Here is a 27876-nt window from a genome sequence, read left to right as displayed (position 1 = left end):
CAAGTTATTGTGATCTGGAATTCTGTACCCAAAAGGGCAGTGGAAGCTGTTTCAGTCATAACATTCAAAAAGGAATTGGATAAATACTTGAAGGGGAAAAAATTGCAGGGCCATGGAGAAAGAGCATGGGAGTGGAACTAATTGAATAGCAGTGTTTAAAGAATCAACACAGACATGATAGGCCAAATGGTCACCTTCTGTGTGTTTAATACTGTCAGTGACAGGAACTGTCAGCTACCCCTTTAAGATCCTCTTCCTCCACCTCCTAGGGGAGGCATACATGGCCTTGTTGCCACACTTTTTGTGCTACTTCCAGCCATTATCCAGGAGATGAAGTGTTGCATCCACTTCCAGCATTTGGCCAGACTCATTTTTTTTGCCTCCCCATTTATTGCTCCGGCCATCAGGTCACATCAACATTTTTATTATTCAAGCACTCTTTACAAAGACTGTACATTCATTTCATGCTTACGTTATGCATTATTTTTCCAACTTCAGGCAATATCATTATTCAAGTTCAGCTCTTTCTCTCTGCCCTGCTCCACTAGGGTTATGTGTTGTTAATTGTATTATACATTGCCCCTGTAATTCTAGACTGCTCTACAAAAGATGGCTCAATAATCCAGTACACTATCTCAGAAGTAACATAAGCAAGCAAGAATGTTTCCACATAGTGATGTTTCAATATAACACCAATGTAAATCAGTTACGTCAATGTCCTCTGGTGGGGGAGAGGGGAGGAAACTCTTATTCCAGAAAGTTGCAAGAACACCTGGGCCATTTTATAAGACAACCTCATTGCAGAACAGCATGACATTTCAAAATGTTCTTGTTCGTTAACACCCAAGTAGGAATTGCTGTATCAGTTAAGCAATTAGCGATGATAGAACTTAACTATTGTCATGAAATAGGTAATAGCACCTAGCACATGGGAAGATGGTTGTGGTTGTTGTTGGAGGGCAATCATCTCAGCCTCAGGATACTGCTGCAGAAGTTCCTCCGGTAGTGTCCTATGCTTAACGTCAAAAGTGGGGATGTTCGCTGATGATTGCAGAGTGTTCAATACCATTTGTGACTCCTCAGATACCGACGCTGTCCATACCTGCATGCCGCACCACCTAGACAACATTCAGGTTTGGTTGATAAGTGTCAAGTAATAGTACCAAGCAATAACCATGTCCCCATGACATTCAATGACATTACCATCACTGAATTCCCCCACCATCAACATCCTAGGGGTTACCATTGACCAGAAACTTAACAAGACCAGCCATGTAAATACTGTGCAGAGTTCCCAGCCTCTGACTTGCTCTTCTAGACAGCGTGAACTCCCCCTCCCAAAGCTTGTCTACGATCTACAAGGCATAAGCCACGAGTGTGATGGAATACTCTCCTTTTGCCTGGATGATTGCAGCTCAAACAACACTCAAGAAGCTCCACACCAACAGGACAAAGTTGCGCACTTGATTGGCACCCCATTCATTACCTTAAACACTCACTCCCTCCACCACTGACTCACAGTGGTAACAGTGTGTACCATATACAAGATACTCTTCAGCAATTCATGCCTCCGTCGACAATGTTTTCTAAATCCATGAAGAGCAAGGGCAGCAGATGCATGAGAACACCACCACCTCCAATGTCCCCTCCAATCCTGGAACTCTTTCCGCCACACCCCCCCAAATACTCCTAACACCCTAACAGCACTGTAGGTGTACCTATACTACATGGACTGCAGCAGTTCAAGAAGGTGGCTTGCCACCACCTTCTCTAGGGCAATTGAGGTTGGGCAATAAAAATGGCCTGGTCAGCAAGGCCTACATCCCATGAAAGGATTTTTTAAAAACCCACATACCATCCTGACTTGAAATTATGTCACTGTTCCTTCACTGTCGCTGGGTCAAAATCCTGGAACTTCCTCCCTAAAAGCATTACAGGGGTATCTACACCAAAAGGACTGCAGCAGTTCAAGGTAGCTCACCAACACTTACTCAAGGGCATGCTGGCCTTAGCAGCGATGCTCATATCCCATGATAGAATTAAAAATAAAAGTGGCCTTAATCAGGCATTCACAGATCAGGTATGGGATGCAAGTTAAAAGTTCCTTGTGCCTTCCATTAAGGAAGCAGAGCAAGGAACCACAACAGTGGCTGCTGTAGGAAATGGAAATTGTGCTCTGCTGATGTTATTTTAGTTCTGTGCCTCTTTAGCAGCCAGCCTAAAAAAAACACATGTATGAATACACCAATGCAGCATCTCTGTTTCTGGCTATTTTTGACAGTTATATACTGAACAAATTGCGTACTTTTTATGCACTGTGTCAAAACTGCCTGAGCCCATTTCATGTGGAGACCAACACAAGACAAATGGAAAAGGTTTTCTTTTTGATCAGCCTGATCTCTATTTGACTTTGCAGGTAGAACAACAGTGTCCTAATTCATTGTTGCCACCTAGCTTCCAAACTCATGGATTCTGATATTGCAAACCGAGCATCTATTTTATGGGATTTTTCCTGAAGTTAGAGACATAATGATCACTTCATTTCTCACTATATTCTATCACATTGGACTTCCTTCCAATCTATCTCCTGCATTGAAAAGCTGCTAATGTCTGATGCTCTCCTGTCACAAAACTGCAGCATTTTCTCTAAGCAAGTGCAACATCACATTCAGCAATTACAGGATGAACTTTTGAGTAAATATGTAGTAGTGGTTCCTAGTAAGCATTACAAAACCATTGCTGAATGCTAATTTTGTTAACCTTATTGACAGTGTTTCATTTGGATAACCTAGCTAATAAAGTCCTAGATTATTAAGTTTCCAACCAAGCAACCCAAATTTAATTCCCAAATTCAACTGTTTCGTGCTTCAGAACTTTTAAGCCAGAAATTGCTGGAGTGGCGTGCTCCATGAGTTTGGCCATTTTTCCTCAGCTTTCAGATTGTATTATTTTTATGTGCAAATTGCTGACAGTGGGAATTGATAGCAGTGAGATCAGGCCAGTGGGGCACCTCAGAGCTCATGAATATTGGGTCCAATGGTTTATTTCCTTAAATTGAAGATTAGAGAAAGAAACTGCATAAGATTGAGAAGGAAATAGGGTGAATTCGAGTCAAATTAGGTACAGCAAGAGAAATAAAGAATGGGAATAAGATTAAAAGTGACAGAAAGCAGAGATAGAGAAAGGAAGAAAAAAGTTTTGCATTTTAAATTTAAGAAACCTTTAGGAATCGTTTACTACTTAGAGGAGTGAGATTCACAGTTTTAATTGTTCCCTTTCTGGGCTCCAAAGTGGAGTAGCATGACATGACAGTAAATGATGTAATTGATAGGATCCTTACACCATGAAATTACAACCCTGAATATCGGCAGAAAGATTTATTCACATTTACGGGGCAAATCCAGCAATTTCTTGACGTTGATGTGATGGTGGATCATGAGCTCCCACTTGTACTAGGCAAACAATGAAGTGGTGAAAATTGGCCAGCAATTCGAGCTGATTTGCAACTCTCAATGCATCTTTCCTCTTCGCAGATTGCTGAGTTTATTTTACGCACAAATACAGGCAGGCGTTGTAAACTCACCATTATCTTTCCAGCTATTTTTGGGCCATTATGTTTCTCAGCATCACTAAGCTCTCATTACGGAAGGAGAGAGAATAGTTTGGAAAAGAGCTCCTTGCCCATATCTCCCTAGTTTCACAGATTGTGAATAACAGAAGAGCAATTCAGTAGCACCTAGCACAAAGGATGATAGTGATGTTTGTGGTTGTTGTAGACCGATTATCTTAGCCCCAGAACATCATTGCAGAGTTTCTCAAGGTAGTAACCTAGGCAAAACCACCTTCAGCTGCTTCATCAATGACTTCCCTCCATCATAAGGTCAGAAGTGGGGATGTTCGCTGATGATTGTACAATGTTAAGTACCATTCGTGACTCCTCAGATGCTGAAGCAGTCTGTGTCTGCAGGCAGCAAGACCTCAACAACGTTCAGGCTTTGGCTGATAAGTGGAAGGTAACATTTGTGCCACACAAGTGCCAGGCAGTGACCATCCCCAACAAGAGAGAATCTAATTATCTTCCCTTTACATTCAACGGCATTACCAACACTGAACCCGCCCACCATCAACATCCTGGGGGTTACTTTTGATCAGAAACTTATCTGGACTAGCTGTATAAATACTGTGGCTACAAGAGCAGATTAGAGGCTGGGAATTCTGCAGTGAATAACTCACCTCCTGACTACCCAAAACCTTTCTACTACCTACAAAGTACAAGTCAGGAGTGTGATGGACAAGGGAGTCGAGGGTTATGGGGGGTAGGCAGGAAAGTGGAGTTAAAGAAACAATGAGATCAGCCATGATCTTATTGAAGTGGAGCATGCATGAGGGGTCGAATGGCCTACTCCTCCTTTTTCTTATGACTCTCCACTTGCCTGGTAGAGTGTGGCTCCAACAAGCCTTAAGAGGTTAGACCTCATCCAGGGCAAAGCAGTTTGCGTGATCAGCACCACATTCACCAACCTAAACGTTCACTCCCTCCGCCACCAGTGCACAGTAGCTGTGTCGTGTACCATCTACAAGATGCACTACAACAACTCAACAGGCTTCTGCAGCAGCACCTTCCAACTTTGACATCTACCACCTAGAAGTTCAACGGTAGCAGAGGTTTGGAATCACCATCAATTGCAAGTTTATTCCAAGTCATACACCTTTCTGACTTGGAACTATATCACCATTGCTTCACTGTCATTGAGTCAAATTCTGGGAACTCCCTTCTAAACACACTGTTTGTGTAGACCAGATAGACTACAACAGTTCAGGAAGTCAGCTCACCATCACCTTCTTAAGGGTAATTAGAGAAGAGCAACAAATGCTGGCTTTGCCAGCAACACTCACATCCCATGTAAGAATATTAAAAAATGTTTGTGGAGTTTATAGGTGAATATCCCTCTTAATGTTGACCTTTCAAGATGTACAAAGGTAAATTTTCACTACTCGTCCTTGACCTATGTGCAGCCTCTGAAGGTTGACTACACTATCGTCCTTCAACGCCTCTCTGATGTCAACTAGCTGGGTGGGACTGCTCTCACCCAGTTATATTCCTATCTAATAGTAGCTAGAGAATCACTTACAATGGCTTCTCTTTCTGCTCCTGCACCATTATCTATGGATCCATTTTTAGCCATCTCCTGTTTTGCATTGAATGCTGCCCCTCAGCAACATCATCCAATGGCAAAGCATTAGTTTTTAGTTTAGGTCGTTGACAGGGCCCTCAAACGTGTCCGGACCATCTCCCGCGCATCCGCCCTCACGCCTTCTCCTCCCTCCCAGAAACATGATAGGGTCCCCCTTGTCCTCACTTATCACCCCACCAGCCTCCGCGTTCAAAGGATCATCCTCCGCCATTTCCGCCAACTCCAGCATGATGCCACTACCAAACACATCCTCCCTTCACCCCCACTGTCGGCATTTCGTAGGGATCATTCCCTCCGGGACACCCTGGTCCACTCCTCCATCACCCCCTACTCCCCAACCCCCACCTATGGCACCACCCCATGCCCACGTAAAAGATGTAACACCTGCCCCTTCACTTCCTCGCTCCTCACCGTCCAAGGGCCCAAACACTCAAGTGAAGCAACATTTCACTTGCATTTCCCCCAACTTAGCCTACTGCATTCGTTGCTCCCAATGCGGTCTCCTCTACATTGGAGAGACCAAATGTAAACTGGGCAACCACTTTGCAGAACACCTGCGGTCTGTCCGCAAGAATGACCCAAACCTCCCTGTCGCTTGCCATTTTAACACTCCACCCTGCTCTCTTGCCCACATGTCTATCCTTGGCTTGCTGCATTGTTCCAGTGAAGCCCAGCGCAAACTGGAGGAACAACACCTCATCTTCCGACTAGGCACTTTACAGCCTTCCGGACTGAATATTGAATTCAACAACTTTAGGTCTTGACCTCCACCCCACCCCCTCTGTTTCTTCCTCCTTCCTTGTGTTTTTTTCCAATAAATTATATAGATTTTTCCTTTCCCTCCTATTTCCATTATTTTTAAATATTTTTAAATCTTTTATGCTCTCCCCACCCCCACTAGAGCTATACCTTGAGTGCCCTACCATCCATTCTTAATTAGCATATTCGTTTAGATAATATCACCAACTTCGACACCTGTGTTTTCTTTTGTTCTGCCGTCTGTGACATCTTTTGATGATCTGCTTCTATCACTGCTTTTGCCTACCCCCCCCCCTACCCCGCCACCTTAAAGCAGCTTATATTTCAACCCTTCCTGGGATTCACCTAGTTCTGTCGAAGGGTCATGAGGACTCGAAACGTCAACTCTTTTCTTCTCCGCCGATGCTGCCAGACCTGCTGAGTTTTTCCAGGTAATTCTGTTTTTGTTTTAGTTCCCACATGTTCGTTGATGACACCCAGCTCTGCCTCACCACCACCTCTCTTGACTCTGCACTGTTTCTAAAGTATCAGACTGCTTATCCAACATCCAGTACACAAAGAGCAGAAATTGCCTCCAATTAAATAGGGACTGAAGGCATTGCTTTTGATCCCCACTCCAAACTCCATTTCCTAACTACCAATTTCATTCCTCTACATGGCAACAGTCTGAAATTAAACCAGTTGCTTTGAACCTTGGTGTCACAGTTGACTCCAAGATAAGCTTTCGAGCATATATTCATGCCATCACTAAAACCACCTGTTGCCACCTCTGTATCATTGTCCACTTCACCCTTATCTCAGCTGATCTGCTGCTGAAACCTTGATTCAAGCCTTTGTTATCTTTAGACTGGCCTATTTCAACAAACTCCTGGCTGGCCTCCCACATTCTACCCTCATTAAACTTAAGGTCATCAAAAACACTGTTGGCCATGTCTTCATTCACAGCAAGTCCTGTTCCTTTATCACCCCTGTGCTTGCTGACCTACATTGGCTTACTGTCAAACGTCATCTTGACTTTAAAATTCTCATTCTTATCCTTATTTTCCAATGCTTCCATTGTCTCGCCCCTTCCTATCTCTGTAATCCCCTCCACTGCCCAAGCTATCTGCACGCCTTTAATTCTGGTCTCTTGTGCATCCCCAGTTTTAATTGCTCCACCATTGATGGCCTGCCTTCAGTTGCCTTAGGCCCCAAGCTCTGGGATGCCTTCCCTACATTCCTCCAACTTTTTTAAGATACTCCATTAAACCTACCTCTTTGACCAAACTTTTGATCCTGACCTTAGATCTCCTCATGTGGCTCGGTGTCATATTTTGTTTCATAATGTTCCTGTAAAGTGTTTTGGGACGTTTCATTAAGTTAAAGGTGCTACATAAATATGTCGTTGTTGTAGTATAGTAGTCATAACCAAGATGTGATTCCGACTTGCCTTCCCTGAATGCAAAGATAACCTGGCTTCTTTTCTCGACTGTGGACCATCTTCTTAAACTCCTCTACCCTATCCCCTCCACCCCCATTCCCAACAAGTGTGAGAAGCTCATGAACTTCTTTGTCACTAGGATCAAAACCATCCAATCAGCTATCTCTGCTTCTTCTCTTCCTTCCACCAGGCCACCTGGCCAATCTTCCTTTTGATGCTTCTCCTCATCTAAGCCCTGAACTTGTATCTTTCTCCTATCTCCCGTCATGCCCCCTTTGAGCTCATCTTGTCAATGGGATCCACCTTCTGCTCCCTCGATCCTATTCCCACTATACTGCTAATCACCCAACTCCCCCTTCTGGCCCCCATGTTAGCCAACATTGTATTACAAGGTCATCAGCCAAAGACCTATTCTCTACAATAACTTCAATCCAATTTATCCATGAAAGGGCCAGTGCACTATTTGCCATTCCATCTACTTCCTACAAAACAGTGAACTTTTCAGGGCAGCACTCTTTCAAGTTAAATGGATTGCTGCAACTGAAGTAAAGCCTTTAAATAATAAATTGTGTGCCCACTAATTCAGCCATTAAGTTAAGCATGCAAATTATCTGTAAGACTCTTTCATAATACATGAAACAAAAAAAATCAGTTTTTTTTTTCTAAGTTAAATTAAGATTGTTAATAAGAAGAGCTTTGCATGTTTAAAAGGAAAAGATTAATTGCCAAACTGGAATTTTTGAACTAAATCTAGTTGTGGCACATATATAATTAATTTGCTGGTATGCAATCATTTCAGTTTATGCACTTTGTGCACAAAGTGTTAATGCAAGAATGCTGTTTGAGCATGATAAAAATTCTAACTGCTAATGCTTCTCTGTCCTCCTCAAGTTCAGTTTACCAACAAGAAGCTTGGAAATCTTATTGTAGGCATCCTGTCAAAAAGTGTGGGTCTTCAGCACTTCAGTCCAACCTATTAAAACTGAAAGCACCATTTATATGCATTTTCTGTAGTGTTTTACTCTGCCTTACTGTCTTCATATTACCTCTGGGTAAATGCCAGCTCTGCTGAAAACATTTAAATTAGGCAGATTGCTAAAGGGTTGTTTGGGATTTTTTTTATTCACATATCTCCACAATTCAAACGCAGTCCTGTGCCCTTTGACCTGCATAACAGAGTTTGGCTCTATACTTTTGGGCTGCTGACCACCCCCCCCCCAAATGAAAGTGCATGACTACCAGGTAACAATGTGATTTCTTTTAACTCATGGTTACATACAGTATATTGATTTATTTATTTTTATATAAGATCCCAGGGCATTCTTTGACAGCCATATGAATACATAATCAATAAATTGGGTTTTATGTACGCTCTACTGAGATTCTCAGTCAAAGGTTTCCAAGTTGACACTGTACCAACAAACTCCTGCGTATATTGCTCACATCCAGGTAAAGGACTGAGGTTTTTTTTTGCTTTATTATTTTATTGCTACTTTATTATTCCCCAACTACAGTTTTATAAATGGCTTGTCAAAATTGCCTTAAGGGCTATATTACAATTCTTATTGTTAAAATATAAATAAGCTAGCTGTAGCAAATGTGCTTTTGTGTAACTAATGTACAAAAAACAGAATTGAAAAATTTACAGCTGTTGTGCTCAAGGAAACACATGTTTCTCTTTGTTGACTGCAAGTCATTTATAGCTGAATACAATTTTTTCCCCTTTGTGTGAAGTGAGCAATCTGGCAACATCATATTAAGGATTAATAGTTTTCTGCCCTGATCAGTGATGATGGATCAGTCTTTGGAATTGAGCGGTTTTCTGCATGGTAGATGGATGCAGGGCATAAAGACTTCAGGCTGATCAAGCATCATTTGCATTGAGTTGAAATTGTCAACTAACCTTACAACTTTCCTCAGACTTACTTGAGGTGAGTTTGTGCATTGTGCCCTTTGTAGTTTTGTATTTGACCCTCAAAGGCTCTGGTTTTCTGATCTCAATTCCATGGGTAAGGTCCCACTGTTCCTTTTGGAGCAGTATACTTCCTGCCAATGTTCCCTTGAAAAATTTTGTTGTTAAGCACGGAAGGTTTTTTCAATGCATAGTACCGTTGTGTAGCCACACATGCAAGATATTTAACACAGAATAAGACATGACCAAATCTTCAAGACTGCTGCGTGACCACACGCACAAGAAACTTAGCAGAAATGTTGCTACCCAACCAGACTTCTATTTGCTGCCTTACTGTTAAATGGAATATGTCCACGGTACTCGTTAATTGCAGCAGTAGATTGGTTTATGCTTTCTAGGTAATCTTCTGCCGGGGGAGATACAATCCCAAGGGGAAAATATTTTCCTTGTGGTACCTGTTATGATTGTGGTGAGATTTTTGTCTTCCATAGCACATTTAGTCCTTATTGACCCAAATATTGCAGTGTTGTAGCCATGTTGACCTTCAGCATTCCATGGCAAAGGTAGACATTTGGGGAAATAACCTCTGATTTACAGATGCATGAGAAAATTTAGAAGCCTGTACACATTACTTAGGTGTGTGATCCTGATATAATACTTTAACTGAACTGATAAACTAAAATATGGATCCTCTGAATTCATAGGATTTTGTAATATAACCTATTGATGTATGAAATAGGCATTTTAGAGGAGCGAGAGTGTTGATGAGCCTTTATGTTTTAGGTCCCATCCAAACTCATTTGACTTGATGTTAGGACTATTTAATAATTTGTTCTAAGTCAAGGGTGGGGAGCCTTTTTAATATCACGGGCCATTCAGACATAGACAAAATCAGTCACAGGCCACACACATGCAAAAATCAACTTAATTTTTTTTAGAGAGAATATAGAAACGTTCAACTCATCCATTTTAATGCAAATGGTTGAATTTGAATATTATATTGTTAAATATTGTTATAGTAATTTAGCTAACACTTTTACCCAAAGAAAATTTGTAACGATGATGATAAATGCTATTTTGAAGGCCCCACTGACATAGGTCTATATTTTTAGAAATCTTGCTGCGGGCCAGATGAAATTAAGCAACGGACCGGATCCCCACCCCCGTTCTAAGTAATAACCTAGATACACCTTTCTTATTATTTTACCATTGCTCTCTTGTAGCATGCATTGCCACTGTCCCACTGTATAGATCTAAAAACGGTTCACTTCCAACAAGGATAATTTGAAAGGCAAAGCAGTTATTGTTTTTTATGAAGCTGCAATCTGAAAATGTTTAACACAAACTTGAAATTAGCAGCATGGGTTGTGAAGGCTATTTTTTACCCAAGCTTTACCATAATCTAAGAGCATTGAAAAGGACGGTGTGACTTTTGACCCAATGGCTTGAAATCGCATTCCATCCACAATCCATCCTCTTGGAACAGGCTTGTCCAACCTTCTCATGTGGAAGAGGGCACATTTTAATTTTTTTCTCTCTCAAGGGGCCAATGAGCAAATTTCAGAAAGATAAGGTTTGGCACAACATTAAACATGAATTTCAAAAATAGGCTGAAGTATGAAAGAAACAGCTTGCTGAGCAAAGTAAAATGACAAAGCAATAAACTTACAGGCCTGAATTTCATGCTTGGTGTGCATGCCAAGTCGGCAGGCCTGACGCGAAATGTGCTTCCGCCTGCGATTGGCCCCTGAACACAAGTTCACACTGGCTGGCCAATTAATGGCCAGCCAGCATGAAACGCGAGCTGAGAAAGCCTCAGTGCTTGGGAAGAGGGCGAGCACCGTCAAAAGTGAGGGTGCGGGTGAGCACTTCCAGCAAGCTCCCTGAAGGCAGACAGCTGCGGCGGAGCTGCCTCAGGGAGCGCAGACCTGTACAGATTAACTGACAAGAACAAAATGCACCAAACTATGTCCATGCAACACATTGAAGCACCTGACAGCCGAACTCAAAACCCCAGTCCACAGATATCTTTTTTTTATTATATTTCATCCCAGACATTTAATCCTTCCCTTGGATGAAGTTTAATTAAAAATGGGCTGCACGTTTAGCCCATGCAACAAGCACAGCATCGCATGGGCAACGTAAAATCATGACAATAGGGTTTTTAATTGGCCCTTTAATTGTCAGTGAGCGCGGCTCCAACTCCCACACCACCCACTGACCTCCATATTGCTCGCATGCATGATGACATGGGACACACGCCCGACATTAGTTCGCACAATTTTACTTGCGTTCGGGTCGGGCATGCGCCCACCTGACCAACATAAAATTCTGGCCATAATTTTTAAAAAGAAATAATGTTTCAGAGTGCTCAGTAACTCACCCTCACCCAGCGTGTGAATGTGTGTTTGTGTGTGGCGGTTGAGGTTGAATGAGCACGCTGAGACTGGGAGTGAGCCTGTCTCTCTCTCTCTCTCTCTTTCTCGCTCTCTCTCTCTCTCTCTCTCACTCACTCACTCACACACACTGTCTCACATACACACACTCACTTACTCACTCAATATCTCTCTATCTCAAATACACATTCCCTCTCGCACACACTCACTTCAGGGCCCTGCTCTGCCCTCCTCTTCCGCCAAATTGCCCCGGGCCCAGCCCTGCTCCAACCCCAGATCCCATTCTTGGGTCAGAGCTGGAGTAGGGTGGGTTGGGTAACAGCCTGCAGGCCACCTGTTGGACAAGCCTGTCTTAGAGTATTATTTTGGTAGAATTATGAGGTGAATAATGAGTAGATTACCTCCTGGGTAAGATCCTCCTCATTCTGCATAGTCACAGGACTGCAAATGTAGTAATTTGGTTCACTAAGTTTAAACATTCTTTTTTGTTCCCATGTATTTTATTTTATCCTTCTCTTTGTAAGCCCCCTCCGTCTGGGGAGGGGGAAGAGTAGGATCCTACATTTTTTTACAACACTATGAAATCTTCCCTCCCTCTTTCTTTTGTTACAGTCCTAGAATGTGACCAATGAAAATAGAAAAGACCTGACTTAATGTAATTTTTACCACACAATACATAAAATTGGATTTACCATTGAATATTGGAGTTGCACTGAGGAGAAGGATATCTTGATTTTAAGAGATATTAATGTCTGGGTATGCCTAGTCAACAGGTTAATCTGCTAGAATCCTATATATCTCTAGTTTACAATATTTCATTCCTGAAAACTATAGAAGAATGAAGTCTGTAACTTGTAGGAACTTGACCCAACAGGATGTTACACCCTCTAGATGACAAATTTTTATAGGATGATACAGGAAAACATAAATAACAGTAAAAGGACGTGCAAACAAGTGCTTCCATGATTTTAATTTAATATGTGCCATGTGCAGGCTAGATTTAAAAACAAAAATGCTGGAAAAACTCAGCTGGTCTGGCAGGAGAGAGGAACAGAGTTAATGTTTTGAGTCTGTATGACTCTTCTTCAGAGCAAAAGAGAAGTAGAAATGTGATGGATTTTATCTATTTAAGAGGGGGATGCAGCAGGTAGAGCAAAATAGAAGGTCAAGGAAAGGTGGGAGCTAAGGAGATATTGACAAAGATGTCATGGACACAAGACAAAGGGGGTGTTAATGGTAAAAGTAAAGACTAAAGAAGGTGCTGATAGTGGTATAAATGTAAGAGCAGAACGTGTTAATAGCAGAACAAGAAGAGTCAGTGCCCTGTGAAAGCACAACATAGAAACCAGTGACAGATGGCCCCATGGGGTGGCTGGGAGAAAGGATAAAAATAAATAATTTTCTTAAAATGAGAATAAAAAGTAAACTTAAAAAAACAATTGGATTTAAAAAAGGGGTAAAGATGGCGGAGAGAGTTCATGGTCTGAAATTGTTGAACTCAATGTTAAGGCTGTAAAGTGCCTAATCGGAAGATGAGTGCTGTTCCTCCTGTTTGCCTTGGGCTTCACTGGAATATTGCAGCAGGCCAAGGGCGGACACGTGGGCATGAGAGCAGGATGGTATGTTGAAATGGCAAGCAACGGGAAGGTCTGGGTCATGCTTGCGGACAGACTAAAGGTGTTCCGCAAAGCGGTCACCCAGTCTGTGTTTAGCCTCCTTAGTGTAGAGGAGACCACATTGGGAGCAGGGAATACAGTAGACCAAATTGTAAAAGGTGCAAGTGAAGCACTGCTTCACCTGAAAGGGTTGTTTGGGGCCTTGGACAGTGAGGAGGGAGGAGGTAAAAGAGCAGGTGTTGCACCTTCTGTAATTGCATGGGAAGGGGATGAGGAGTTGGGGGTGATAGAGGAGTGTCACGGAGGGAACGGTGCCTACAGAATGCTGACAGGTTGAGGGGAAGATATGTTTGGCAGTAGCATCATGCTGGAGTTCGTGGAAATGGTGAAGGATGATCCTTTGAACATAGAGGCTGGGGGGGTGAAAAGTGAGGGCAAGGGGTACCCTACAATGGTTCTGGGAGGGAGGGAAAGGGGTGAGAGCAGAAGTATGAGTAACAGGTCGAACGCTGTTGAGGACCCGGTCAGCCACAGTTGGGGGGGGGGGCCTCAGTTAAGGACAAAGAAAGACATGTCAGAAGCCCCGCTTTGGAAGGTGCATCATCTGAACAGATGCGATGGTGGCGAAGGAACTGAGGGAATGGGATGGAGTCCTTACAGGCAGCAGGGTGTGAGGAGCTGTAGTCAAGGTAGCTGTGGGAGTCGGTGGGCTTGCAATGAATATTGGTAGACAGTTTATCACCAGACTAGACTTAATGGCCTGAATTTTCCCATCGGCGATTTGGGGGCAGGGCCCGCTCGCCGACGGGAAAATGACGCAGGATGACACCAAGAGGAACCCCCGACGTCATCCCAGTCCCTTTAAATTTTTAGGAAGACGAGCAGACAGCGAAATCAGCCATTGACAGGCTAATTAAGATAATTAAAGACCTGCCCATCTAAATTTAAGGCTGGCGGGCAGGCCAGGAGCCCCAGCGGGCTCCAGATTATTCATGAAACTTCATCCACTGGCGGGATGAAGTTTCATGTCCGTTTTTTTAAAATTTAATAAACTTTATGTGTTTCTTATTAACATATCCCATTTCATGTGACATTGTCACATGAGGGGGACATGTTAATTTTTAGATTTTTCTATTTTCTGACTTTTCTTATCTGTCAGCGCTCTCCCTGAGACAGGACTTTGCCTCAGGGAGCAGTGCACTCTTTCGTGCGCATGTACAAAAGAGCACACTTTGACAGTTGGGGACTCCCTCCACCACCACCACCCCCACCCCCCTCCCCCCACCACCCTGCACAGGAAGCGCATATCATCCACCACCATCAGAGGGCAAAATTCTGCCCAATATGTGCCATATACTGATGAGACAAAGCGATGTCTGTTTTTATGCATGTGTATCTACAGAGAAAGAATAATGAAAGAGCACTTGCATTTCTACACCATGTTTTATGACCTAAGGACATTCCAAAGCACTTTACATTCAATTAAGTGCTTTTGAAGTGTAGGCACTGCTGTAATGTAGGACACACAGCAGCAAATTTACACGCAGCAGGCTCCCACGAACAGTGGAATGAGTTTGATCTTTTTCTTTGGCTAATGCTGGTTGAGGGATAAATATTGACTAAGACACAGTGGATAGCTCTCCTGCCCTCCTTCAGAATAATGTCTTACATCCACCTGAAAGAGCAAACAGGGTCTCAGTTTAACACCCCATGCGAAAGACAGCATCTCTGACAGTGCAGCACTCCCTCAGTATTCTACTAGAGTGTCAGCCTAGACTTTTGTGCTCTCTGGATTGGGACTTGATCCCAAAATCTCCTGACATAGATGAGTTTGTAGCCAACTGAATCATGCTGACAAACACATGTTGCACTCAATCATAATTATCTATTGGTGTCATAAAGGAAGATAACAAAGTGTCTTTTGGTTACCTCTGGTTGCCCTTTTTTGATATCCTATATTCAATATGGACAGAATGAGTTGCTACTACTAAGAGCTTTTTTTTAAATGTTCATGGGATGTGGGAGTCACTAGCTAGGCCAACATTTATTGCCCATCCCTAATTGCCCCCATTCAGAGGGCATTTAAGACTCAGCCAGGCTGCTGTGGGTCTGGAGTCACATGTATGCCATACCAGGTAAGGACACCAGATTTTCTTTCCTAAATGACATTAGTGAACCAGATGGGTTTTTATGACAATCGGCAATGGTTTTTTGGTCATCGTCATACTTATAATTCCAGATTTTTATTGAATTCAAATTTCACCATCTGTTGTGGTGAGATTTGAACCCGGGTCCCCAGAGCATTACCCTGGGTCTCTGGAATAATGGAACCTCTCTCCACAGATGCTGCTAGACCTGCTGTTTTTTTCCAACATTTTTTATTTTTAATCTCTGGAATACAACACCACTATGTCACCACGTCCCCTTGTCTTATGTCCTTTCAAGAGCATGTATTGTTCATGCATTCGGTATTCAGCGATATAGTGCAGCCCATTCCCAGCAGCATGCAGACATTAAAATTTCTGGTTAGAGATAGACTGGAAGTATTATCTGCTGCCTTTTAGTAGAATGAATGAGAACTGTAGATTATAGGTTACACTGCCCAATTTTAATGGGGAAAGGAAATGAATTACATTTGAAGGTTTCTGTTATGTTTTGGATTGCTCAAAATTTTTATCCAAAATGTTTGCGTATTTCATAATATTCAACACTAGGTTAACTTTTACTGTTTATGCAATATATAGATCTTGTGTAGCTTGATGACACTGTGAATCACAGTAGCATGTTTATTTTCTGCAAAGCAAGTTCTTGTTAATTTTTTGGGGTTTGCACATGGGCCTATAGCCAGAATGATATAGATCCAGCAATAATGCCGAATATCATCATTGGAAGGAATGACCTTGATTAAGCAGGATTAGATTTTGTGGCTATATGAAATCCTTCACAACCCAGTTCCTGTCTCATCATCTGATTTGTGTCAGGCATAATTCCACTTCAGCTCTTCTTTCGTGAGTACTTACACAAAAATGTTAAACATGTAACCTGAAGCAGGAGAGTATTGACTCTGTTGAAAGGTTGCAAGTTCAGATATTATGCTTGACTGATTTCCAAATTAATCCAAGGTGCTGCTTATAAGAACAAGTATTGGTCGGGTTCTAGAATTCAAACACGTTCTAGAACACAGCATATCCCAACATTGAGTTGAAGCAAGTTTTATAATGCCTCAAATCTGGTTTATTTCTAACACAGCAGGTTATCAGAGAATAATCCATAGGCAGGAGCACTTTATTTGTCAATATTATGATGATGACACACATTATGAACTCATCTATGAGATGTGTTAAATCCAAAAAAAAACACTCCAACTAGAGGTGTATATTGTCTTTTTTCCAAACGCATAAAGTTTCCCTGCTCTTGAAATATTCTTACTGTTGTTAGTTAGGCACCTCTTGTGCTCTCTTTTTGTTTTAGCCTTGCTTGTAGGAAGCAGGCTCAAGGCAGACATTTTGTCTAAAGTTTGTTCTCCAATTACATCATGAACAGAGCAGTGAATTGTGTATCATTTCTGAATGCAGCGAAATCTCACAGGAGGAGAACATAATATTCACAATGTTGACTTCCAGGCTGTAACCTGTAGCGTTATTGTATAAAATAGGATAAGACAAGAAGATTGAGAAGAATCCCTTCAGACAATCACATCACATAATAAAATTGAAGGTTATGTCCTAGATTAGTGAAATGTATATCTGTTTTAAGTCTGCCTGGATTAGTGACTGCTGTTAAGAGGGCAAGTGGCTGGTGTGAATGATTACAAATCTCTACCATAACCTCTTTTTTGGGTTGTCTGCTAAGATCTGTGAGCGACTGCCCTGGCAGGATATCACTCTGACGTTTTTCCCCTCGCTCCTACAGGAAGCTGACACAAATCTCCTGGTGCATGCCCACCTCATGTGAAGATTGAGCACCAAGTGGAGGATCAAGTGTGTCTCTGCCCAATCCAGGAGCTAGTGATTAATGCCTTAAGTGTTTCAGTCTATGAATAGGTGGAAATTGTGAGTCTAGTTTCATCTTGAATTTTGGCAACAAAAACTGAAATATAAATACTCTACAATTACAGACAGCAGACTTCCATAAGTGAGTAGTGTGATTTGAGTTGAAGTAAGATGGGAACATATAAGACCATAAGGCATAGGAGCAGAAGTAGGCCATTCAACCGAGCAAGTCTGCTCCGCCATTCAATGAGATCAGGGCTGATCTGATAATCCTCAACTCCACTTTCCTGCCTTTTCCTCATAACCCTTGATTCCCTTACTGATTAAAAACTGTCTATCTCAGTCATGAATATACTTAACGACCGAACCTCTACAGTCCTCTGCGGTAAAAGAATTCCACAGATTCACTACCTTCTGAGAGAAGAAATTCCTCCTCATCTCTGTCATAAATGAGGGACTCCTTACTCTGAGATGATGCCCTCTGGTCCTAGACTCTCCCACAAGGGGAAACAACCTCTCAGCATCTACCCTGTCAAGCCCCCTAAAAATCTTATGTCTCAATAAGGTCGCCTCTGATTCTTCTAAACTCCAATGAGTACAGGCCCAACTTCACCTCATAAGAAAATCTCTCCATTATCCAGGATCAACATAGCGAACCTTCTCTGGACTGCTTCCAATGCCAGTATATCTTTCCTTAGATAAGGTGACCAAAACTGTTCACGGTGTTCTAGGTGTGGTCTGACTAGTGCCTTGTATAGTTTTAGCAAGACTTCCCTATTTTTATATTCTATTCCCCTTGAAATAAAGGCCAACATTCCATTTGCCTCCCCTATTACCTGCTGAACTTGTATGTTAGCTTTTTGGGATTCATGCACGAAGACCCCCAAATCCCTTTGTTGCAGCTTTCTGCAGTCTTTCTCCATTTAAATAATATTCAGCTCCTCTATTCTTCCAGCCAAAGTGCATAACCTCACATTTTCCCACATTCATTATATTCTATCTGCCAAGTTTTTGCCCACTCACTTAACCTGTCTGTTTCCCTCTGTAGACTCTTTGTGTCATCCTCACCACTTGCATTTCCACCTATTTTTGTGTCATCCGCAAACTTGGTGATAGTACATTCACTTCCCTCATCCAAGTCATTAATATATATTGTAAGTAATTGTGACCCCAGCACTGATCCCTGTGGCACTCCACTAGTTACAGGTTGCCACCCTGAAAATGGCCCCCTTATCCCAACTCTCTGTCTTCTATTAGTTAGCCAATCCTCTATCCCTGCTAATATACTACCCCCAACACCATGAGCTCTTATCTTATTAAGAAGCCTTATGAAATGCCTTTTGGAAATCCAAATATGTTACATCTACTGGTTCCCCTTTACCTAACCTGCTTGTTACCTCCTCAAAGTGAGCTGACCGAGTGTGATGCTGGATTTTGTTTTGTTGCACCTTAGAGGAGGTTACACTGTGCATATTATATTACTGCTGAAAGCTATTAATCAGATATGGAAATGATAATTGCTAAGTTTAAAATGATGTTTGTCCTCCTGCCTTACCAAGAGAGTAAAATAATATTTTTCAGCTTTTGTCCCAAGGCAGGTGGTCAAGTGATCTTGGATATCCACTTGTCAAATTGCTGTCCTGCTTTTTTTTGTAAACAGAAAATGCTTGGAATTTAGACAATAAGAACATGACAGAATGCTTTTATTCAGCACAAGATAAAAATCAATGTTTGGGCAGTAGCATTCTTTCATTTGTGGTGCTTAGGGGAAGCTCAGGAAGATCAAGTATATTCATTGGATTCCCCCACTAATTACAGGCTTGTTCAGGCCTTAGGAAGAGAATAAAGTACCACATTATTCCACCACTGCCAGGGGGCTCAAACCTGATCAGGTCAATGATTATTTCTTAACCCTTGTAACACATTTTATTATTGCATTCAGTTGACAGTCTAGGGAGTAAACTTATCGACTTCTTATTCCTTGATGAATATTGTTAGGCAGTTATAAAGAGCGTTCTGTGCAGGTATTGAAGAGTGAAGCAACAGGCACTGCTTTGGCAGTTTATTTGAAGCATGGATTTTTTTCTGTAACATTTACATCATGATATTCTACAGGTATGCATTTGTGTTGGTGGTTATTTAAAGATATAACGACATAAGTTATATCGCATTTTACACATCATCCGTAGCGGAGGAAAACTAAATTTTGCAGACATATACTTGCTGTACGTATTTGATATCAATGGAAACTGACTACCAGATCTGACTTATAATATTGCGGAAGTTTAAAAGCTAGGAACTTATTCAAGGTTTTTATCAACATGGTTTACTTAAGTAAAGTTTTCAGTAAAGCCTAAATGTTTGAAATTGACTTTTTATGCTGCGTTCACTATATAAACATATAGAGCTGTCTTCTGGAGAGCATTTGAGTCCTGTAACGCAATGATGAAGTATTAGTTGTGAAGTGGTAGCAATTTCAATTGATAAATTAATATCACTGAAGGAGAATGTTGGCTCAACTGTGCTATTTTTCTCCCCTATAGTGTGTTGGTACCGCAATCTAAATTAAACCTAACAGTATCGTGCAAGTTGTTTTAAAATAAGGTGAAGAAACTGAGAAAAAGATAGCCTAAGTGTCAGTGTGACTTAGTTGTGGGAACTCCTGCCTCTGAGTCGAAGGTTGTCAGTTCCCTTCCTCCAGGTTGTGAATAAGATACTTGGCTGATGCTTCAGTGCAAGCTGAATACTGAGTGCTGTATTGCTACGGATGGTCTTTAGACTTAAGACATCAAACCAAGGCCGATTTCTGCTAGTCTTAGGCATTGTGGTGAACCAAATGATCCCACGGCACTATTCAAAGCTGAGCAGGAACACGTCACGTTCTCCTGACCAAAGTTCCTTCCCCAACTAACATCAATAAAAGCAGATGAGTCGTTTGGTAGTACAGAACTTTTGTAATGTGTGAGGCTCTAATTAATTGTTGCTATCTTTCTTTCTGTGGCCATGCAATTCCAGTTTAACTTGGAACATTTTGTCACTGAAATCCTCAATGCATAAAAAGTGGACATCAATGAGGTAGAAGGGTGTTGTGAAATAGTTTGTAAATCACCAAGTGCAGGGGATTAACAAGTTGCAAAGATTTTATTGAACTGATAAAAACAAAAAACTGCGGATGCTGGAAATCCAAAACAAAAACAGAATTACCTGGAAAAACTCAGCAGGTCTGGCAGCATCGGCGGAGAAGAAAAGAGTTGACGATTTGAGTCCTCATGACCCTTCAACAGAACTGAATCTAAGGAGAGGGGTGAAATATAAGCTGGTTTAAGGTGGGGGTGGGGCAGTTGGGTGGCGGGACAGATGTAGGGGGGTGGTGTGGTTGTAGGGACAAGCAAGCAGTGATAGGAGCAGATAATCAAAAGATGTCACAGACAAAAGAACACAGAGGCGTTGAAGGTGGTGATATTATCTAAACGAATGTGCTAATTAAGAATGGATGGTAGGGCACTCAAGGTACAGCTCTTGTGGGGTGGAAAAGCTAGCAGGGCACAAAAGATTTAAAAATAATGGAAATAGTTGGGAAAAGAAAAATCTATATAAATTATTGGAAAAAAAACAAAAGGAAGGGGGAAGAAACAGAAAGGGGGTGGGGATGGAGGAGGGAGTTCAAGATCTAAAGTTGTTGAATTCAATATTCAGTCCGGAAGGCTGTAAAGTGCCTAGTCGGAAAATGAGGTGCTGTTCCTCCAGTTTGCGTTGGAACAATGCAGCAAGCCAAGGACAGACATGTGGGCAAGAAAGCAGGGTGGAATGTTAAAATGGCAAGTGACAGGGAGGTTTGGGTCATTCTTGCGGACATACCGCAGGTGTTCTACAAAGCGGTCACCCAGTTTACGTTTAAACCTAACAGTGTATGCAGCAATTAAAGTCATTTCATATTTATAACATACACTCATTTAAGTCCCTTGTGCCACACTCTATTCCCTCTCCCCCCCCCCCCACCCGCCACCACCTTAAACAAGCTTATATTTCACCCCTTGCCTTAGATTCAGTTCTCTTGAAAGGTCATGAGGACTCGAAATGTCAACTCTTTTCTTCTCCTTTTATTGAACTGCCCTAGATAGCTGGGACACATAATATGTTATGAGTGACACTTTTGTAATTGACTCCTTATAGTACTGGTAAATGGTTAGTACTACTTGTCCAATATAAGCAGCTGTCTGTGATAAGCATGGTCAGTAAAAGTGGGGCAACTGTAACTCATTCTTTGACTCAATGTCCATTTCTTTCTGATTACGCCTCTGAAGCATCTTAGGACTTCTTTTTGTATGTTAAAGGCACTTTGTAAACACAAGTTGCTGTTGTGGCTAGAACTGAACATCACATCCAAGATTCTTAAAATGTGTTCTATCTTTGATTTTCTCTGAAAGTCCAGTTGCCAAATATTTTTTGGGGAAACAATCAAAAGTAGACTCATGGATCACTATCTTTCTCAGTTCAAGGGATTTGAAAAACCTTAACATTGTAGAGCCTGAAGAGTTAACTCTAGGCAGATTTACTTTTGGGAAGGAAGATGAAATTCCTGGGTGCAGTACAACCAAGTGTTTTTTTTAATATACTCATTTATGGGATGTGAGCATCATTGGCTAGGCCAACATTTATTTCCTATCCCTAATTGCCCTTGAGAATGTGATGGTGAGCTGTCTTCTTAGGCAGCTACATTTTCCTTTATGGTGAATTTGTATCTCTCTTATGCCACTGGGGATGAGGAGCAGGGAAAATTGATGGAGGACTCACCATGGGTCCCGCCCCTCTCCATCACAACCTACCACTTACAGTGCATTGAAAGAGGCCTGGGACTACGCCAACCACTAGCTCTCTCAGCCAGGGAATAGAGTGTGGCACAAGGGACTTAAATGAGTGTATGTTATAAATATGAAATGACTTTAATTGCTGCATACACTGTTACACAGCATAAAGTTTTCTTGCACATCTGTGAGCAAAGATTTTAAAATGATTATGACTCTATCATTGATTAATTTAAGACCTGTTAGGGAACAAGATTGCAGTGATGCATTTTGTTGCCTTGACAGATTGTTCAATTGAGTTGCAGGAAGTGTCCTGCAGCTTCATTTACAGGGTCGGCTGCGACTCAGTCAGTAGCACTCTTGCCTCTGACACTGAAGGTTGTGGGTTCATGTTCTTCTCCTGAGACCTGAGCACATACATTCAGGCTGGGACTCCAGTGCAGTACCAAAGGAGTCTTACATTGTTGGATAAGAAGTTAAACTGAGGCCCTGTCTGCCCCCTCAGATGGACTTAAAAGATCCCACAGTGCCATCCAAAGAAGAGTAGGGGAGTTCTGAGCATGTCTCAACCACGCCCATTTCATTGCTGTTTGAGGAAGCTTGTGTGCAAAATGGCTGCCACATTTCCTACATTACAACAGTGACTACACTTCAAAAAGTACTTCATTGGTTGCAAAGCACTTTGGGGCATCCTGAGGATGTGAAAGGTGCTATAGAAATGCAAGTCTTCATTAAAATTGGAAGTATGGCAAAAGATCCTTTTTTCAAAAAAAGGCTAAATTAACATACCAAAGTTTACTATTGTTTTTGTAGTCTGAAGTCACATTTTCCCAAAAGGAAATAAAATGCTTGTATACATTTTTCTTTGCATTTTGTATAATTTGTTATTATGAGTCGTTCTTTGAAATAAAAATAGTAACACATTTTGAATTTTCTTTTCTTTCTCCCTCACCCTCCCCTTAATAGAGACTGCATTTGCCTCCAGACTTGTCAGACACAGTGAGCCGATCAAGCAAACAGGAACTGGCAGAGTCAGCCAAACTGCTGAGCACAGGATGTGGTGGTGCAGCCAGAGGCAAGAAGCACCTGGACTTTTAGTGACTTTTATTTAACCATTTCATTCTGAGTTCTCATCATATGCAAAGTGTGATTACAAATCATTGGTGTATACTTAAATGCAATAAATATTTTTGTCTAGCTAATGAGCAAGAGTGTGAATCATTGAGCAAAAATAGAAATAAAGAGATGGTTAATCTTTTGGAATGAGGTTTTCTTTGCATTCTAATTGGTACTTATGTTCTGTGATAATAAGTTGACCATATAATAGATTATGTACAGTATAATTCCGTGTTAACCTTTCATTATTTACAAAAACAAATCAAAATTAGGCCATAAAAATGTTTATCTCTATCAATGGATTAGAGAAAATAACCAAGGGAGCAAAGTTACATTTGTTGAATCATTTTTTTTTTACAGGAAATACGTAGTTTTCCCTCCATTTTGAAGATGCGAAGTTTATCCATGTAGCAATGTTATTCATTCCATTTGGGGGGGTTATGAGAAATGTGACAAGGCACAAATCATTCCAAGTTATTCTTCATGAAAAAACACTTTATTTAAAAAACTTAAGGTGTTTAGAAATATTTGTTTATAATGCTAAGTTATAACGCAATAAACTGGATCCACTTTGAGCCTTGGATAATTTATACAAACTTTCTGTCTAACATTACATTAGAAAAAGATCAGTGTTCAAAATAACAAATTGCATCTTTATTGTACATTTCATAGGAATATCACAGTCAAAATTTGGCACAGAATCACGTAAGGAGATGGTAAGAGAGGTGACCAAAAGCTTGGTTAAAGAGGTAGGTTTAAAAAAGCATCTTATTGGAGGAGAGAGAGGCCAAGAGGTTTAAAGAGGGAATTCTGGAGCTTGGGCTTAAGTAGCTTTAAAGGTTTGACCGCCAATGGTAGAACTAAAATAAAATCAAAACTGCAGAAGAGGCTAGAATTGGAGGAATGCCAAAATCTCAGAGGGTTGAAGGAATGCAGAAGGTGATGAATGTAAAGAAAGGTGAGGCCATGAAGCTATAAAGTAGTTACAAAAACAGAAAATGCTGGAAAAACTTAGCAGGTCTAGCAGCATCTGTGGAGAGAGAAACAGAGTTAATGTTACGAGTCTGAATGACCCTTCTTCAGAGCTGAAGAGAAGTGGAAATTAAATTTATACTGTTAAAGGGGGATGGGGAAGGTGGAGCTGGATAGAAGGCCAGCTATAGGTGGGGACAAAGGAGGGATTGACAAAGATGCCATGAACTGAAGAACAAAGGGAGTGTTAATGGTAGTGGTTAGCGCTAAAAAGATGCTGATAGTGGCATAAAAGTAAGAACGCAGAATGTGATAATAGCAGACAAGGGTAGTATTGTGTGAAAGAACAACATGGAACAAGTAATAGATGGCCCTGTAGGGATGGGGAGGGGGCAGTAATGGGGAAATAAAAGGTTAGAAGGGGGGATAAAACCACGGATAAATGAATAAAAATTAAAATGAATGAAAAATAAAAATGAATGTAGAAAAAGGGGATTTAAAAAGGGGATGAGGATGGAGGAGAAAGTTCATGATCTGAAGTTGTTAAACTCAGTGTTAGGTCCAGAAGGCTGTAAAGTGCCTAATCGGATGATGAGGTACTGTTCCTCCAGTTTGCGTTGGGTTTCACTGGAACATTGCAGCAGGCCAAGGATAGACATGTGGGCATGAGAGCAGGATGGCGTGTTGAAATGGCAAGCAACCAGAAGGTCTGGGTCATGCATGCGGACAAACCGGAGGTGTTCCGCAAAGTGGTCACCCAGTCTGCGTTTGGTCTCCCCAATGTAGAGCATACCACATTGGGAGCAGTGGATGCAGTAGACCAAATTGAAGGAGGTGCAAATGAAGCGCTGCTTCACCTGAAAGGAGTATTTGGCCCTCAGACAGTGAGGAGGGAGGAGGTAAAGGGGCAGGTGTTGCACCTTCTGCAATTCAATCCCTCCTTTGTCCCCATCTATCGCTGGCCTTCTATCTAGCTCCACCTTCCCCACCATCCCTTTAACAGTATAAATTTCATCACATTTCCTCTTCTCTTCAGCTCTGAAGAAGGGTCACACGGACTCGAAACATTAACTCTGTTTCTCTCTCCACAGATGCTGCTAGACCTGCTGAGTCTTTCCAACATTTTCTGTTTTTGTTTCAAATTTCCAGCATCTGCAGTATTTTGCTTTTATATTAAAGTAGTTAACTGTCTTTTTAAGCACACTAATGGCAGGAACAAATTTTTTAAAATTACTCCTAACATATTCCATTAATGAGAAGACAAACAGAAAACTCACTTGGAAATGTATTTCAAGATGAAGGCAGCAGGCAAGAGAATAAAGTGAGGAATGACAGGCTCCCAGACCTGAGAGCGGCAGATCAGGACAGAGAGGAATAGAACGTGTGTAGGATAATCCCTGCTGATGCCTTCTTTATAGGGCTGGCATCTGCTTTGGACCTTCTGAAACCACATGTCATCGTGGTGGCAAACTCCTGCCCACAGCTGATGTCGTCATTTGCATTGGTTGTCAGGCAGAGTTTCCCACTTGTCATGATTGATGTTGAGTACTTCCATGTATCTCTTGACAGCATCCTTTGATCAGAGCTTGGGGCACCCTGCTGGTCTCTTGGCACAGGCTTCCTCCCCATAAAGAAAATGTATTTTTTAAAAACCCAGCTGGTTCACTAATGTACTTTCATGGAAGAAGACTTGTTGCCCTTACACGGTCTGCATTATGTATGATTCTAGACCTCCAGCAATGTTATTGACTCTTACCTGCTCTCTGAAGTAGCCTAGTAGGTAATTCAATTGTATAACCACCTTCTCAGGTTAATTAGGGATGGACAAGAAATACCATCCTGTATACAAAGAGCAGGACAAATCCAATCCAGTCAAATTCCTCCCCATTAGCCTACTCTTTACCATCAACAAAGTGGTGCAAGGTGTCAGCAGTTTTATTAAGCCACACTAAACTCATCAATAACCTGTTTACTGATGCTCAGTTTGGATTCCACCACGAATACTTAGCTACAGGCCTCATTGCATCCCGACCTGGTAGGGTGATAGGACTGCCCGTGACATCAAGGCAGCATCTGATTGAGTGTGTACCAAGGAGCCCTGGCAAAATTGAAGTGAATGGAAATCTGGGAGGGGGAAACTTTCCACTGGCTGGAGTCATACACAGCACAAAGGCTGATGGTTGTGGTTGTTTGTGGTAATCATCTCAGCTCCTGGATATCACTGCTGGAGTTCCTCAGGGTAGAGTCCTAGATCCAATATATTCAGCTGATTCAGCAATGACCTTTCCTCCGCCATAAGATCAGAGTGGAGGTGTTCACTGATGATCAGTGTTCAGTTACATTTCGACTCCTCAAATAATGAAGCAGTCCGTACCCACAGGCAGCAAGACACAGACAACATTCAGGCTTGGGCTGTTAAGGGACAAGTCACATTCATAATACACAAGTGCTAAGTAAAGGCCACCTCCAACAAGAGAGAGTCTTCCCTTGATTTTCAACAGGGTTGCCATCACTGAATCCCTGAATATCAACATCTTGGGGGTCACCACTGATCAGAAACTTAACTGAACCAGGCACATAAATACCCTGGCTGCAAAATCAGACCAGAACTTGGGTATTCTGCGGCAAGTAACTCAACTCCTAATTTTTCAAAGCCTGTCCGCCATCTACAAAGTCAGGAGTATAATGGAATGCTCTGCACTTGCCTGAATGAGTAGAGCTCCAATAACTCGAAGATTGACAACATCTAGGACAAAGCACTTCAGCCTTCTCAATATTTAATTGAAGGAAATTTCTGCTCATCCAGGACTATATATTGGATAAGCAATCTGATCATTTAGCAACAGCGGAGGGTCAAGACAGATGGTGGTGAGATAGAGCAGGGTCTCGTCAGCATACGTGAGGAAACACTGTTTTTGGATTATGTCACTGAGGGGCAGCATGTAGATAAGAAATAGGAGGGGGCCAGAGGTAATGGTGTGGGAGTTGTGATTCTCTGGTTACGATTAGCTAATAAGAATGAAACTAGGTGAGACCAGTCCCATCCAGCAGGACAACAGTGGAGAAGTGTTGGACCAGAATGGTGTGAACAGCTGAGTCAAATGCTGCAGTTGGGCCGTGAATGATGAGGGATAGTTTACCCTTGTCACAATCACATAGGATGTCATTTGTGACTTTGATAAGAGTTATTTTGATACTGTGATAGGGGCAGAAACCTGATTGGAGGACTTCAAACATGGACTTCTAGAAAGATGGGCACGGATTTGGGAATTGGCAACAGGTTTAGGGTCTTAGAGAGCAAAGAGTGTTGGAGATGCAGTAGTAATTTGCAGAGATGGTGGGGTCAAGAATGTTTTGAGGAGGGAGTGATGACAGCAGATTTAAAGGAAAGGGACAACACCTGAAGAGAGAGAACCATTAACAATATCAGTTAGCATGGGAACTAAAAGGGGAAATTGGGTGGTGAGTTTAGTGCAAATAAGGTCAAGGAAGCAGGACATCATGAGCAAGCATGGAGATTACATGAGGAGAGATAGCAAAGAAACTAGAGAAACATGTGAGTTCAGGGCTAGGACAGCATTGAGCTTTAGAGAAAATTTGGCCTGTTGCAAGTGGGGGAGCCTGGCAGATGTATCTGATGGGAAGCTCATAACCTTAGCAGCAAAGAAGTCCTTGAGCCCCTTGTACTTATTG

General features: G+C 41.8%; 1 protein-coding gene across 4 annotated transcripts in view; it reads left to right on the top strand.

Annotated features, from left to right (window-relative positions):
- elp4 (elongator acetyltransferase complex subunit 4) overlaps nt 1–23353 on the top strand; it is a 338294-nt gene extending 314941 nt beyond the window's left edge. For 3 of the 4 annotated variants that reach the window (XM_041198285.1, XM_041198287.1, XM_041198288.1), the window contains exon 10: nt 23062–23353. In XM_041198285.1, the coding sequence (XP_041054219.1) occupies nt 23062–23193 (132 nt within the window). In that variant the 3' untranslated portion in view covers nt 23194–23353. Of the gene's footprint in view, nt 1–17210; nt 17351–23061 lie in introns of all 4 variants that reach the window. The other variant, XR_005944287.1, reaches the window with a different exon arrangement.
- Nucleotides 23354–27876: the final 4523 nt, after the last annotated feature.

Source organism: Carcharodon carcharias, chromosome 10, assembly GCF_017639515.1.
Source record: "Carcharodon carcharias isolate sCarCar2 chromosome 10, sCarCar2.pri, whole genome shotgun sequence".
In the NCBI taxonomy this organism is placed as follows: domain Eukaryota; kingdom Metazoa; phylum Chordata; class Chondrichthyes; order Lamniformes; family Lamnidae; genus Carcharodon; species Carcharodon carcharias.
Note: the sequence above shows the minus strand (reverse complement) of the source record. Positions and strands in the feature narration are given on the sequence as shown.